Source organism: Ranitomeya imitator, chromosome 7, assembly GCF_032444005.1.
Source record: "Ranitomeya imitator isolate aRanImi1 chromosome 7, aRanImi1.pri, whole genome shotgun sequence".
NCBI classification, from domain to species: domain Eukaryota; kingdom Metazoa; phylum Chordata; class Amphibia; order Anura; family Dendrobatidae; genus Ranitomeya; species Ranitomeya imitator.
This window is the reverse complement of record NC_091288.1, coordinates 13,916,293-13,929,999: the sequence shown is the minus strand read 5'-3', so window position 1 is coordinate 13,929,999 and position 13,707 is coordinate 13,916,293. Positions and strand designations below refer to the sequence as shown.

General features: G+C 46.8%; 1 protein-coding gene across 1 annotated transcript; it reads right to left on the bottom strand.

Annotated features, from left to right (window-relative positions):
* Window positions 1-9,135: 9,135 nt before the first annotated feature.
* Window positions 9,136-11,242, bottom strand: CDK5R2 (cyclin dependent kinase 5 regulatory subunit 2). The gene has a single exon (XM_069732745.1). The coding sequence runs from the start codon at window positions 11,003-11,005 to the stop codon at window positions 10,040-10,042; it is 966 nt and encodes a 321-aa protein (XP_069588846.1). The 5' UTR covers window positions 11,006-11,242; the 3' UTR covers window positions 9,136-10,039.
* Window positions 11,243-13,707: the final 2,465 nt, after the last annotated feature.

Sequence of the window (13,707 nt, the reverse complement as noted above, 5' to 3'; positions counted from 1 at the left end):
AATATACTACGTGACTGGGCAATATACTACGTGACTGAGCAATATACTACGTGGTTGGGCAATATACTACGTGACTGGGCAATATACTACGTGGTTGGGCAATATACTACGTGACTGGGCAATATACTACGTGGTTGGGCAATATACTACGTGACTGGGCAATATACTACGTGGTTGGGCAATATACTACGTGGCTGGGCAATATACTACGTGACTGGGCAATATACTACGTGACTGAGCAATATACTATGTGGCTGGGCAATATACTATGTGACTGGGCAATATACTACGTGACTGAGCAATATACTACGTGGACGGGCAATATACTACGTGACTGAGCAATATACTACGTGGCTGGGCAATATACTACGTGACTGAGCAATATACTACGTGGCTGGGCAATATACTACGTGACTGGGCAATATATTACGTGGCTGGGCACTATACTACGTGACTGAGCAATATACTACGTGGCTGGGCAATATACTACGTGACTGGGCAATATACTACGTGGCTGGGCACTATACTACGTGACTGGATAATATACTACGTGGCTGGGCAGTATACTACGTCACTGGGCAATATACTATGTGATTGGGCAATATACTACGTCACTGTGCAATATACTACGTGGCTGGGCAATATACTACGTGGCTGGGCAATATACTACGTGGCTGGGCAATATACTACGTGGGCTGGGCAATATACTACGTGACTGGACAACATACTATGTGACTGGGCAGTATACTACGTATCTGTGCTGTATACTACGTGGCTCTGTGCAATATACTACGTGGCTGGGCAATATACTATGTGGCTCTGTGCAATATACTACGTGGCTGGGCAATATACTACGTGGACATACATATTCTAGAATACCCGATGCGTTAGAATAGGGCCACCATCTAGTATGGAATATCTGTCAATCTTGGGACCTATTTATAGAATTGTTACATTTACTTTCTTCACGTTAACTTGTTTGTCCCTGACCTGGAAAATGATGAGAAAGTCTGTGGCCCCTGTGAGTAGAGGACGGAGGGTCTGGTTAGGACTTCATCTTGGCCTTTTCTCCTTTCTCCCAGCCGGTGTTTTCTTTTTTCTCCGTCCTTTTCCTTATCACTGTATTATTATTCTTTATGGTGCAGTTTCCATTTATTATGTCTTGTGCTGCCCATACGTAACAATCGTCATCTACCAATAGTGGAAGAAGGCATACGAGCCGAAACGCGCGTAGGGGTGGCACCATCAGACCGGAGGTATAGTACCACTACAATTTGGGTAACTTGATTTCTGTGCTGCCAGAGTGGATTATAGTTTGGAGTCATACGGTGATTGTGCCGTTTAGGCATATGAGATTTCCCTTTCATGAGCCATTTATATTTTCCTGGCGGTTGGTTATATGGGAGGTAATATGCTTGCCTCTGGTCTGGGGTGTTTTTATGTAGTATCATTTGCCATCACAACTGTGTTTTAAACATTTTTTTGTTATGTGGTTTAATAAAATATATCCATTTTTTGTATGATGAGGTCTCTGTGCAAGTTTATTGTAGGCTATTTGTAAAAGGATTGTGCGGGGCCGATATAAATATGTATATCCCCTGACGGGCATAGGGTGTAATCCGGTTCACCCTGTGTATTGTTTGTCTTAATTGGTATTACATAGAAAAGATAGACCTGTGGTCAAGCATCTGCACTACTGCTCCATTCATACGGGGGATTTGGGGACCCCTGCTCTGTGTGGCTCCCAGCAGTCAGACCCCCAGGAGTCATACATTTAAGGTAGGTGATAAATGTTGTTTATAGGGCAACCCCTTGTTAAAAGGGATTTTTAATATATAAGTAATGGTCTATTAGTCTAAAAACAGCACCACTCCTGTGTGTGGCTGGGAGTGGTATTGCAGCATTTCTCCAAGACCAGACACAAACCAATAAGAAGACTGGCCAAGAAACTAAAGAATAATTTCCTGTATTAAACAAAAAGCCACTGGGTCCAGAAATCGGTCTCAAGACTGGTGAACAGGACATTCACATGGACCACACCGTAAAGGGACGGGGTTATGCAAATATGCATTTAAAGGGGCGATTCTACAAGCTTGGGGGGGGGGGGGGTGTCTTCCTGGATATAAGTCACATGCTCTGAGGTCAGGGCCGGGGATTTCCTTCCGTAACAATGATTGATGGAGGAAACAGTTGAATTGAAGGTCACAATTGTGATCTGCTGAGGAAACGCTTTATATTTCATTTACCAAATTACACGTAAACTAATTTTCCTGATGGCGGCCGAAAGGACGAGTCATAATCAATGGATGCTAGAAATATCACAGCTAAATGCAGCAGCGGCATCGTCCACAGGAGACCCTCAGGAAGGCGCTGCCCGGGCATTTGTAGGGGGCCCTATATGCAGATTTGGATATAGTCGTTATCACTGCTAATCTGGGGAAATCACTGGCAGCGAACAGCTGGCGGCCACTTCTGCTGTGTCAGCTATGTGATGTCCATTGTTGCCAGTCTGCTGCGCTTTCCTTCAGACACGGACCTGCAAGATGGAGGCGCAGAGAAGAGAACCAGGCCTCCATATTGACCATGAGAGACTATGGGAATGTTACAGGATACAGCGGGATAACGCAGGATCAATGCACAGACGCAGCCTGTACTGCGACTTATCAATGTGGAACCTGTCAGCAGAAAAGTCACCCGAGAGCGACATCAGAATGTATCAACCCACCCAGACTTCTTATGGACAGAGGGGTCATATACAGCTGTGTGAAAGTGTTTGCCCCTTCCTGATTCCTGTTCTTTTGCATGTTTGTCACACTTAAATGTTGCAGATCTCCAAACGTAAATATTAGACAAAGATAACACAAGTAATCACGACATGCAGTTTATAAGTGAAAGTCTTTATTAGGGAAAAAGAAATCCAAACCTACAGGAGCCTGTACCAAAAAGTGATTGCCCCCTAAATCCAATAACTGGTTGGGCCGCCATTAGCAGCAACAACTGTAATCAAGCGTGTGTGACAACTGGCAATGAGTCTTTTACATTCCAGAGGAATTCCGGCCGTCATCCTTGCAGAATTGCTGTTATTGAGCCACATGGGGGAGTTTCTGAGCATGAACCGCCTCTTTAAGGTCATACCACAGCACCTGAATCGGATTAAGGTCAGGACTTTGACTAGGCCACTCCAAAGTCTAAATTTTGTTTTTCTGAAGCCATTCAGAGATGGACTTGCTGGTGTGTTTTGGATCATTGTCCTGTTGCATAACACAAGTCCGCTTCAGCTTGAGGTCAAGAACAGATGGCCGCACATTCTGCTTCAGGATTTTTTGGTAGACAGTAACATTTCTGGTTCCATTTACCACAGCAAGTCTTCCAGGTCCTGAAGCATAAAAACAGCCCCATACCATCACACTACCACCACCATATGTTACTGTTGGTATGATGTTCCTTTTCTGAAATGCTGTGTTCCTTCTAAGCCAGATGTAATGGGACATAGACCTTCCAAAACGTTCAACTTTTGTCTCATCAGTCCACAGAGTATTTTCCCAAAAGTCTTGGGGATCATCAAGATGTTTTCTGGCAAAACTGAGATGAGCCTTTATGTTCTTATTGCTTAGCAGTGGTTTTCATCTTGGAGCTCTGCCATGCAGGCCATTATTGACCAGTCTCTTTCTTATGGTGGAGTCATGAACACTGCCCTTAACTGAGGTAAATGAGGCCTGCAGTTATATGGATGTTGTTGTGGGGTCTTTTGTGACCTCTTGGATGAGTTGTCACTGCGCTCTTGGGGTAATTTTGGTCGGCCGGTCACTTCTGGGAAGATTCACCACTGTTACATGTTTTCTCCATTTGTGGATAATGGCTCTCCCTGTGTTCCACTGGAGTCCCAAAGCTTTAGAAATGGCTTTACAATATTTGCCAGACTGATAGAGCTCAGTTACTTTGTTTCAGAATTTCTTTGGGTTGCAGCATGTCTAGCTTTTGAGGTTCTTTTGTTCTACTGCATTTTGTTAGGCAGGTCATATTTAAATGAATTCTTGATTGAGAACAGGTGTGACAGTAATCAGGCCTGGATGTGGCTATGGAATGTGAACCCAAGTTCCCAAAGATGTGATAAACTGCAGATAATTTAGGTTTTGAGGGGGGCTATCACTTTTTCTCACAGGGCCCTGTAGGTCTGGATTTCTTTTTCCCTTAATAACAAAGACCTTCATCTAAAAACTGCATTTTGTGGTTATTTGCGTTATCTTTCTCTAATATTTAAACTTGTCTGGTGATTGGAAACATCAGAAACATGCAAAAGAAACCAGGACAACTGTAACTTATCAAATATATCCATTTCTTTATCCTGTACTGATCCTGAGTTACATCCTGTATTATACTCCAGAGCTGCACTCACTATTCTGCTGGTGCAGTCACTGTGTACATACATTACATTACTGATCCTGAGTTACATCCTGTATTATACTCCAGAGCTGCACTTACTAGGGTTGAGCGACCTTGACTTTTTTAGGGTCGAGCCGAGTTTCGCGAAACCCGACTATCTCAAAAGTCGAGTCGAGTGAAATCGGCCGGTTATGGCGAAAAGTCGAGGATCGACCGAAACACGAAACCCAATGCAAAGCCAATGGGATTTTTTATTTTTTTTTCTCTCTCTCTCTCTCTCTGTCCTGAAAAGCTGGTGTTACACATTGCAAATCGCTACAGCGCACAAGCGACAACATGGCGATAGGTCTTAGGGGCGTGGACGCCTATGTCATCACTCTGCCCACGCCCCTTCATTGGCTGAAAAAAATGGCGCCAAGCGCGTCATACGAAACGCGACTTTGGCGCGAAAGTCGCGTACCGCATGGCCGACCCCACACAGGGATCGGGTCGGGTTTCATGAAACCCGACTTTGCCAAAAGTCGGCGACTTTTGAAAATGAACGATCCGTTTCGCTCAACCCTAGCACTTACTATTCTGCTGGTGCAGTCACTGTGTACATACCGTATTTTTCGGACTATAAGACGCACCGGACCATAAGACGCACCCCAAATTTGGGGTGAAAATTGCAGAAAAAAAAGATTTTTTATAAGATAGGGGTCCGTCTTATTGTCCGAATTTACAGTATCTTACCTGAGGGCTGACGGTGGCAGAGCAGGGTCACAGGAGGCAAGGTGTCGGCAGAGGTGGGGTGATGCTGGGATGAGGAGGTGCTGGGATGAGGAGGTGCTGGGATGAGGAGGTGCTGGGATGAGGAGGTGCTGGGATGAGAAGGTGCTGGGATGAGAAGGTGCTGGGATGAGAAGGTGCTGGGATCAGGAGGTGCTGGGATCAGGAGGTGCTGGGATCAGGAGGTGCAGGGATCAGGAGGTGCAGGGATCAGGAGGTGCAGGGAGAGGTATGGCGTGAGAGGTGCTTAACGTGCAGGCAATGCAGGCTTACCGTGGCGGCAGAGGTCCGGTGGCAGAGGTGCAGCGGCAGAGGAGGCGCAGTAAGCGGGGTCCCTTTCCCCGGTATGGTGATGCAGAAGCCCGGTATGCAGCAGAGCCGGGTGAATCCTGTTGTTATCGGTGGGCGCGGCCATCTTCCTGAGGCCGCGCATGCGCAGATGGAGCGCTCTGCTTCCCGGGGCTTCAGGAAAATGGCCGCCGCGATCTCCATCTGCGCACGCGCGGCCTCCCGCGGCCATTTTCCTGAAGCCCCGGGAAGTAAAGCGCTTCATCTGCGCACGCGCGGCCTCAGGAAAATGGCTGCGCCCACCGATAACAACAGGATTCACCCGGCTCTGCTGCATACCGGGCTGCTGCATCACCTCACCGGAGAAAGGGACCCCGCTTACTGCGCCTCCTCTGCCCCCACACCTCTGCCGCCGCACCTCTGCCACCGGACCTCTGCCGCCACGGTAAGCCTGCATTGCGACTATTAGACGCACCCCCCATTTTCCCTCCTTTTTTGGGGGGGAAAAAGTGCGTCTTGTAGTCCGAAAAATACGGTACATTACATTACTGATCCTGAGTTACATCCTGTATTATACTCCAGAGCTGCACTCACTATTCTGCTGGTGTAGTCACTGTGTACATACATTACTGATCCTGAGTATTATACTCCAGAGCTGCACTCACTATTCTGCTGGTGCCGTCACTGTGTACATACATTACTGATCCTGAGTTACATCCTGTATTATACTCCAGAGCTGCACTCACTATTCTGCTGGTGCAGTCACTGTGTACATACATCAGTATTGAATGCATCTAATTAGTTGGATGGGACAATTGGATGATGGCGGTTCCTCCATCTGTGGCTCTCGGCTGTTACTAATCTGTAACTTGCATCCAGCCATAACAGGCTCATTTGGCAGGAGATGATAGTTTATTTGTGCAACATCTGTAGAGCTACAAGCTGGAGATTGCAGCCGCCTGTGACCTCCGTGCTGTTATGGCTGCAGTCGCCTTATGTCAAAACCTGTTTCCCCCAGAGGCCAATAAACAGACACTCAGGGGGATCAGGAAAAGTGTCACCATAGGAAGCCACGGGGCTGGTCAGAAGAGTGCTGACTTTTTTTGTTTTGATATTTATCGTTTTGTAAATTCGCTGCACAATCCACAAAGAATCCACAGCAAGATTCACAATAGAACTTGATTGCAGATTCTTCCTTCCCATGGGAAATCTGCAATAAATCTGTGCTGTCTCCATAACAGAAAATGACAAGCAACAAATATAAAAAAAACAGCACCGCTGGTCACTTCTCATGCAGATAATGTTAGCATCATGAGGATGACAAAAGGTAAAGACTCGTCCTTATACCTGGTACTGTAAAGAAATGCAGAAATCTGCAGGTAAAATACATAACACGTGGCTTTACCCTAACAAGGGGCGGGACTATGACAACTGTCAATCATATTTATAACCATACGGTGGTCCCATGTAAAAGATTTAGGAACAGCTGCAGTATAAAGTATGGTGGGTGTCAAACAGCTGATATTCTAATGTAGGACGGTAATCGCTTTCCATTATCAGAAATTGTACATAAAAATAAGAACAATCTAAAAATAAGTGCACAAAGCCGGGTGCGGAGAATGTCCCCCGACCATATAAATATAGATTGTGGGACGCAGTTCCGTGTGAATGAGAATTTCAGGAGCGCAGGAATCTCTTTGTGTTAAGCGCTTTGGAAATTCACAGGTTTCATTTGCAGCCTGGCAATTACATTGTATTCTACTAATGGAGCTGGAGCTTTACACTGGGATCGCAGATCTACTCACGGACAGACGGATTTCTGCAATCATGCAGCAGCAGGACGCTTATATCTAGCAACAAAATGGCAGAATAACTATAAAAACTAAAAAGAAGAAGCAATCACTGTTTTGCCCTCATACTAGAGGCAGAGTGCACCTTATGTACAGCCTTAGGGCACGGAGGGGGGGGGGGGGAATTGGTCATGAGTAGGCGGGGCTGTGCTGCAATAGGGGGCGTGGCTTGTCATTTCCAATTTTTCACCATTATGCAATGTTTTTTTTTGCAACGTAAAAATGCAACACAAACTGGCTCCCTCAATCTGACTCCACTGCAAGTTGCATTTTACATTTATAAAAGTACTTTGCACCGGATTATTATGCAGTTTGTGCCATATAAGAGCATCCCTTTAAGGTGTCTGGAGGCGGCCATGATGCTTCTTGTCAATGTTGTAAAACAAACAGTTATGAAAGGGGTAAAGGGAATCGGTCACCAGATTTTTGCTACCCCATCGAAGAGCAGCATAGGGTAGAAGCAGAGACCCCAATTCCAGTGATGTCACTTACTGGGCTGATTGCTGGACTTTTGATAAAATCACAGTTTTATCTGCTGCAGATCTAGCAAATCTCTGCATTTGAGCTCTCTATAATCCCACCCACATCACTGATTGGCTGCTTTTTGTATACACTCTGCATAGGCAGAAAGCAGCCAATCAGTGGTGGGGCAGGGTTGGACCACATGGCAGCAGGTTTACTAGTCTTTTAGTGAATCTCTTGCTGGTGATTTTATCAAAACTACAGCAAGCAGCCCAGTAAGTGACACCTCTGAAATCAGGGTCAGTCTCTACGTTACGCTGTTCTAAGATTAGGTGGCAAAATCCCGATGACAGATTCCCTTTAAACTCACCCAGCCATTTTACCATTAGAACCTATCAGTAGTGACGGAACACGATACATTGTAGCCATAGAAATAATGAGGCAGGATTCGGTAATGTCTGAACTGCGCAGTGATAAAGTCTAATCCCATTATAAAACAGCAGATGAAACCTTGACAGCAGAGCAGGAATTATTGGCTTAAGGCTTCAGCACCAAGGCCAGCACCAGTCCTGTGCAACAACGTAGCAGTGCAGACACCGGTAAGAGCATTAGCGGCTCCGGCCTTTGTTTCCTAGGACATTCTCGCTTCCATGAAATACTGAATATAAATTATGGATAATTCCAGTGTGGGTGGGAAATCCTGCAGCGCTATTCACTGCAAGCGTCACCGACCACCTGACGTTACTGCTCCTGGACATGGAAACATGACATCATTACATAGATAAGAAAGAGGTGGATAAAAGACAGATAAATAGAGATGAAAGATAGATATGAAGCAGATCGATGAGACATATGAGCTAGATCGGTATATGATAAATATACACAGTAGACAGGTACATGATTGATGGCGAGAAGGATAGTAGATGAGTATGAGCTAGATATTGGCAGATGATAAACAGATTGATACAATGTAACCATTTCAATTTACTGTTTTGTAAATATGAAGTATGAAAAATAAGAATCAGTGGACATTTACAGATATCTATGTATCTGTCCACTGATTGTTATTGTTAATACTTCATATTTATAGATTACACATATACGGGGGAGCAGAAGTAGGATACAGTGTAAATAATAGCTGAATTATAATCTTATCAGCCGTTGTCCTTGGTTTTCTTGAAAATACAAAATCTTTGATAAATCCCCAAAAGAAAAAGGTCCATGTGGGTAAGATCTGGTGACCGTTCATCCAGATGCCATCCACCCATGATAATAGTACTATGATCAGACACTGTATGAATACATTTACACCACCGGTATATACCCATCTGCTGATAGAAGCCAATAACCAGAGTCTATGAACCCAAGAAGGCGCCATACTCCGTACGAGATCCAATCACTTTTATGTTCTTTTTTTTTCTTTTATACAATATAAAACATTACGCTTTTTGTACATTTGAACACCGTTGGCACATTAAACAGCTTCAGTGTCGGACGGATTGCGGCATTTCTCGTGTTCCGGTATTTGTTACATTCATACATACTATAAGATGTTTGATAAATCTGACATATGCAATGTCCGGACCCAGATACGAGGTCTAGAAACCCCCTGCGGCAGGAAACACATATGGTATATGCCCAGGTGGTCGGGGGGCAGCACCGTATCCTATAAAACAGCTCAGTGTGCCCCGCAGTGTGCGCCCTCCACAGCCACCATTACTGTCCCTAGTTCTTGTGTGTGCGATGGACGGGACCTCCAAGCTTCTGATGATGGGGGGTGGGGGAGCGAGGACACTGAAAACAATATAAAATAGAAGAGCTTAGGAAACAAGACGGGTGACCTGGAGGAGAAATGAATTCTGACAACCACCTGGTCACTGCCCAAATCCTGCAAGAAGAACACCAATACCTAGAAGCCTTAGAGATGGCCCTGAACGATCTAGGGGCGGCCTCCAAGCCACCGACTGATAAGACAATCTAAAATAAATACAAAAATAAATAAAACCGCTGTCAGCCTTCAAATCCAGAAGAAAAAACAAAACAAAAACAATGAGTTTCTCTTAACCCTTTTGCTACCAGTGTGCAGGCTGCAAACCTTTCCAGTAAACGTATGAGGCAATGGTCCAACTTTTTGGGCAGCAGTGGCCCCGTGTAGACCACAGCCCGATTTCCTGTCCGCAGCCTGGTGACCTGGACTTACGCCCCAGTCTTCAAGTTGATCATGGACACTTTGTTGGTTATACCTAGAGTCCTCACCCAAACCCTACCCATCGCCCAAACCTCTGCCCTTAACGGTCCAAATTTATAGTCCAGTGCCCAATGGATTCTCTGGTTTCGCCTTCATTCTTCAGATCTTGGAAGACCTGTGTGAAAAAGTGGGGGTCGGAGTTGATCTGCAGCATTTTGGCACTCATCCGGTCAATGATGCTCAGGCAGCGTTGCCAGAAGACCTCCTTGTCAGTCTCCACCAGGAAGGGCTTGAGCGGATAGGAAATTTCATTGCCCATATAGGAATAAGCCAAGTAGAGGCAAGTGAGGAACGCGGCTTGGAGCTCGTACTCGGTGGCCAGTTCATCCCCAATGGCCTCTCTACAGAGCAGGTAGACAAACACCAAGTTGGCGGGCGTGATGAAGCCTTGGTCTTGCCAGCCTTGAAGGAGAAGTGATCGGTCGACGTTTCGGAACCACATGGTGGGTTCTCCCGGACTTAACTCCTTCAGTTTATAGCAGCGACGGCACACGAATTCTCCTAGACATCGGAGGAGCTCTCCGGTGGAGGCCTGGACTATGACCCGACGGGGCGAGCACAGGGACCGGCCGCTCGCTTGCTTCTGCACGGCCACCAGCTGCTGTTGCTGGATCTTCTGGCCTTCGATGGAGCTGATGGGTACGGTGGGCACGGGCACAGGCTTGGGTTCCCTACGACCCGGACTGACCTGAGATTTCCGCAGGTTCTCGTGATTGAGCTGCTCCACCGGGTTGTTGTTGGGCAGCAGCGGGCCGTGGATGGGTCCAGGGTTGGGGTTAATCTTCTTGGCGTTCTTCTTCTTGGCGGAAGCCGCCACCAGCCTCTTCCAGGTGAGCGCGGAGATGAGCACGGAGTGTCTCTTAAGGCTTTTCTCCGCTTTGCTGCCTCCATTTTTGCTGTTGGGGATGGCCAGGTATCCGCCTCCCACCCCAGGGGGCTCTGGCTTCTTCTCATCCAGGGGTCCTGCCTTGCCAGGCACAGGGGACAGGGAGAGGACGGTGCCCATGGTGGGGGTGGCAGGGGGGCGCAGCGGTGACCTGGAGCTGTGGGGGGTGCACAGGGTACCTGCTGCAGTGCTGCACGCTCCGGGTGGACCCCTGCTCTGCAGATCCCGGGATCCTGGGCGGCAGGACACGCCTGTGTGATGCCGGTGAGCTCCTGGAGGTGCCGGGGGTCTTGGTGCAGTGCCCGGGGGCGGCGGGGTCGTGCTGCCGGCGATGTGCGCGGTGACGGCCGCTCCTCCCGCTCCCCACTGCGCTCTGCAGCATTCACCGCCGAGGATCACAGCTCCGACACCGGGGGAGGGAGCAGCAGCCGCCGCCGGCCAATCAGGGGCGAGCACTGATGTGAGCGACAGGCGGCTCCTCCAATCACAGTCCGATGTTCGGTGAGGGGAGGCTGTGTGTGGGCTGCAGGCTGCAGGTTTGCGGGTGGGTGTGGGGACTGCATTCGGGTGGAGGCCGGAGCTTCATCCCCGTGTTATGGAGGCGCCGTGCGGTTAGGTAACCGTCCACACAGCACGACACCTCCGTAGTTACACTGTGGTGCGCTATGACGTCATAACGACCATGACGTCACTAACGCTCCAAAGACTGAGATCGCAGTGCAAAGGAGAGATGTAATACACCGTGACGTCATTTGGCTGCAGGTTTTCAGATCAGTGACATCATAGTCTACTGCTCACCAGACAGCTGCTTTCTCTGCAGACCTTGTAGGGTGACGTCACTAGTGAACCTAGAGCCAGAGTATGACATCATACAGTGCAGGCTAAAAACTGTGGACCATTCTGTCATCATCCCCCCGCTGGTTACAGTAGTGCAGGGGGTCAGACTGACCTCACATCATGGCTCCTGTGATGGCAGAGATTTTAGATATGAGCCCCAATGGTGTCCGCACCCCTAAACCCGCACCCCCTAAATCACCATATAGTGCTGGGATCTAAGGCTTGTGATGATGTCATCATTCCACCCTATTGCAGAGCGGCGGCTCTGTGACATCATGTGTCAGGTGATGTCATACAGTGCCTTGTGAAAGTATTCGGCCCCTGGAACTTTTCAACCTTTTCCCACATATCGTGCTTCAAACATAAAGATACTAAATGTAAATTTTTGGTGAAGAATCAACAAGTGGAACACAATTGTGAAGTTGAATGAAATTTATTGGTTATTTTACATTTTTGTGGAAATTTAAAACCTGCAAAGTGGGGGTGCAATATTATTCGGCCCCTGTAACTTAATACTTTGTTGCGCCGCCTTTTGCTGCGATTACAAGTTGTCAGGATTCCCCTGAACGCTGCCACCAATTTGTCACGATTCACACCGTGACCGTCACCCCTACGTCACGGGTTGGGGTGACTTTAGGCCAACAGACGGCTATCACCTGTGCAGGGGGGCTTATCTTAGTTATCCCTCCACTGCTACAATGTGATGAGAAAACACACAAGGCTATTGACCTCTTAGTTTACAGCAGGGGCTTATTTTAGGTATCCCACTGCTTTTCAATATACCACAAACTGCAGGGATTTATGTATATCCCGCTTACAGTTCCACTTAACACTTGCAGCTCTCTGGCGCCCCCCTTACTCTCAGGTCAGATTAGGTACTGCACCCTGGGTAATTAGTCGCCAGAAAGGCTGCCTGCTATGTACTGGCTATTGGGCACGCTGCAGCGACGCAATAAACTACTCCCACTCAGGCAGGAACAATAATTATCAACGCCGCAGTCGCTACAACATAATCCCAAAAGTCAGCACACTATCGCTGCCACCAGCTTCGATTAAATGGGTCCGAAGCTAACCCAACACAACAGTAGCGTATTTCCCTTCAGAAGACTTAGGGTACGTTTAGAGCATGGAGAATGAACTAATATAAATATTATATCCCATAAAAATTAGGCAGTGCTTTATCAAAAATATTTTATAAAGATGTTACAAATGAGACAATTGCAAATATGTACAAGGGTAATTATGAAATAAACAGGGATTAAATGAGAAAAGGTAACACTCACATGTTCAAAGCATGGCAGGCAACCATACGTCCCAGCTCATTGGACGTGCTGTTGGCCTCAGGAGGAGACAAGAAATCAAGCAGAAGTGACTCCTCAGAGCCTGCCAGACACTTAAAACCTTAAGGCTGTGACATCACAGAAAGGCTGGTTTATCCAGACCCTCCTCTCTCTACATTCTGAGTAAACTTTAAACTATTTTCTCTAATTTCTATAACTTCGCTACCAAACATGTCATAGTCATAACGAACCCAGCATTCATCTCTGATTAACATGGGCATTCTAATGAGATCAAATATGTACTATCTGTGATGCATATTTACAGAGAAATACCTACTTTACTAGATGGAGCTAGAAGCTCAGGTTTTATGTGGTGAATAGATCCACCGAGGGGTGTAAAGAATATATATTTTCGTGTTTTTTACGTAAACGGGTTGTGTAATATCTTGCAAAAACAAGACAAAGGACTTGCATGAATCCTAGAAGTTTCTAGTTCACTTATAGCTGGACAAGAGCTTACACGGCAGGAAATGCCAGTCGTAAATACCTTTGGCTCTCCTAAAACCCCCACACTCTCTGAGAAGGAAAGCTAAACTCTGAAGTAATGGGAAGGGGAAAAAGAAGGGGGTTTTACAGCAACCATGTGTTTCTCAGCACCATGGTTAGGAGTGCCAAAAATCCCTCAGCTATGGTGCTAACAGGCAG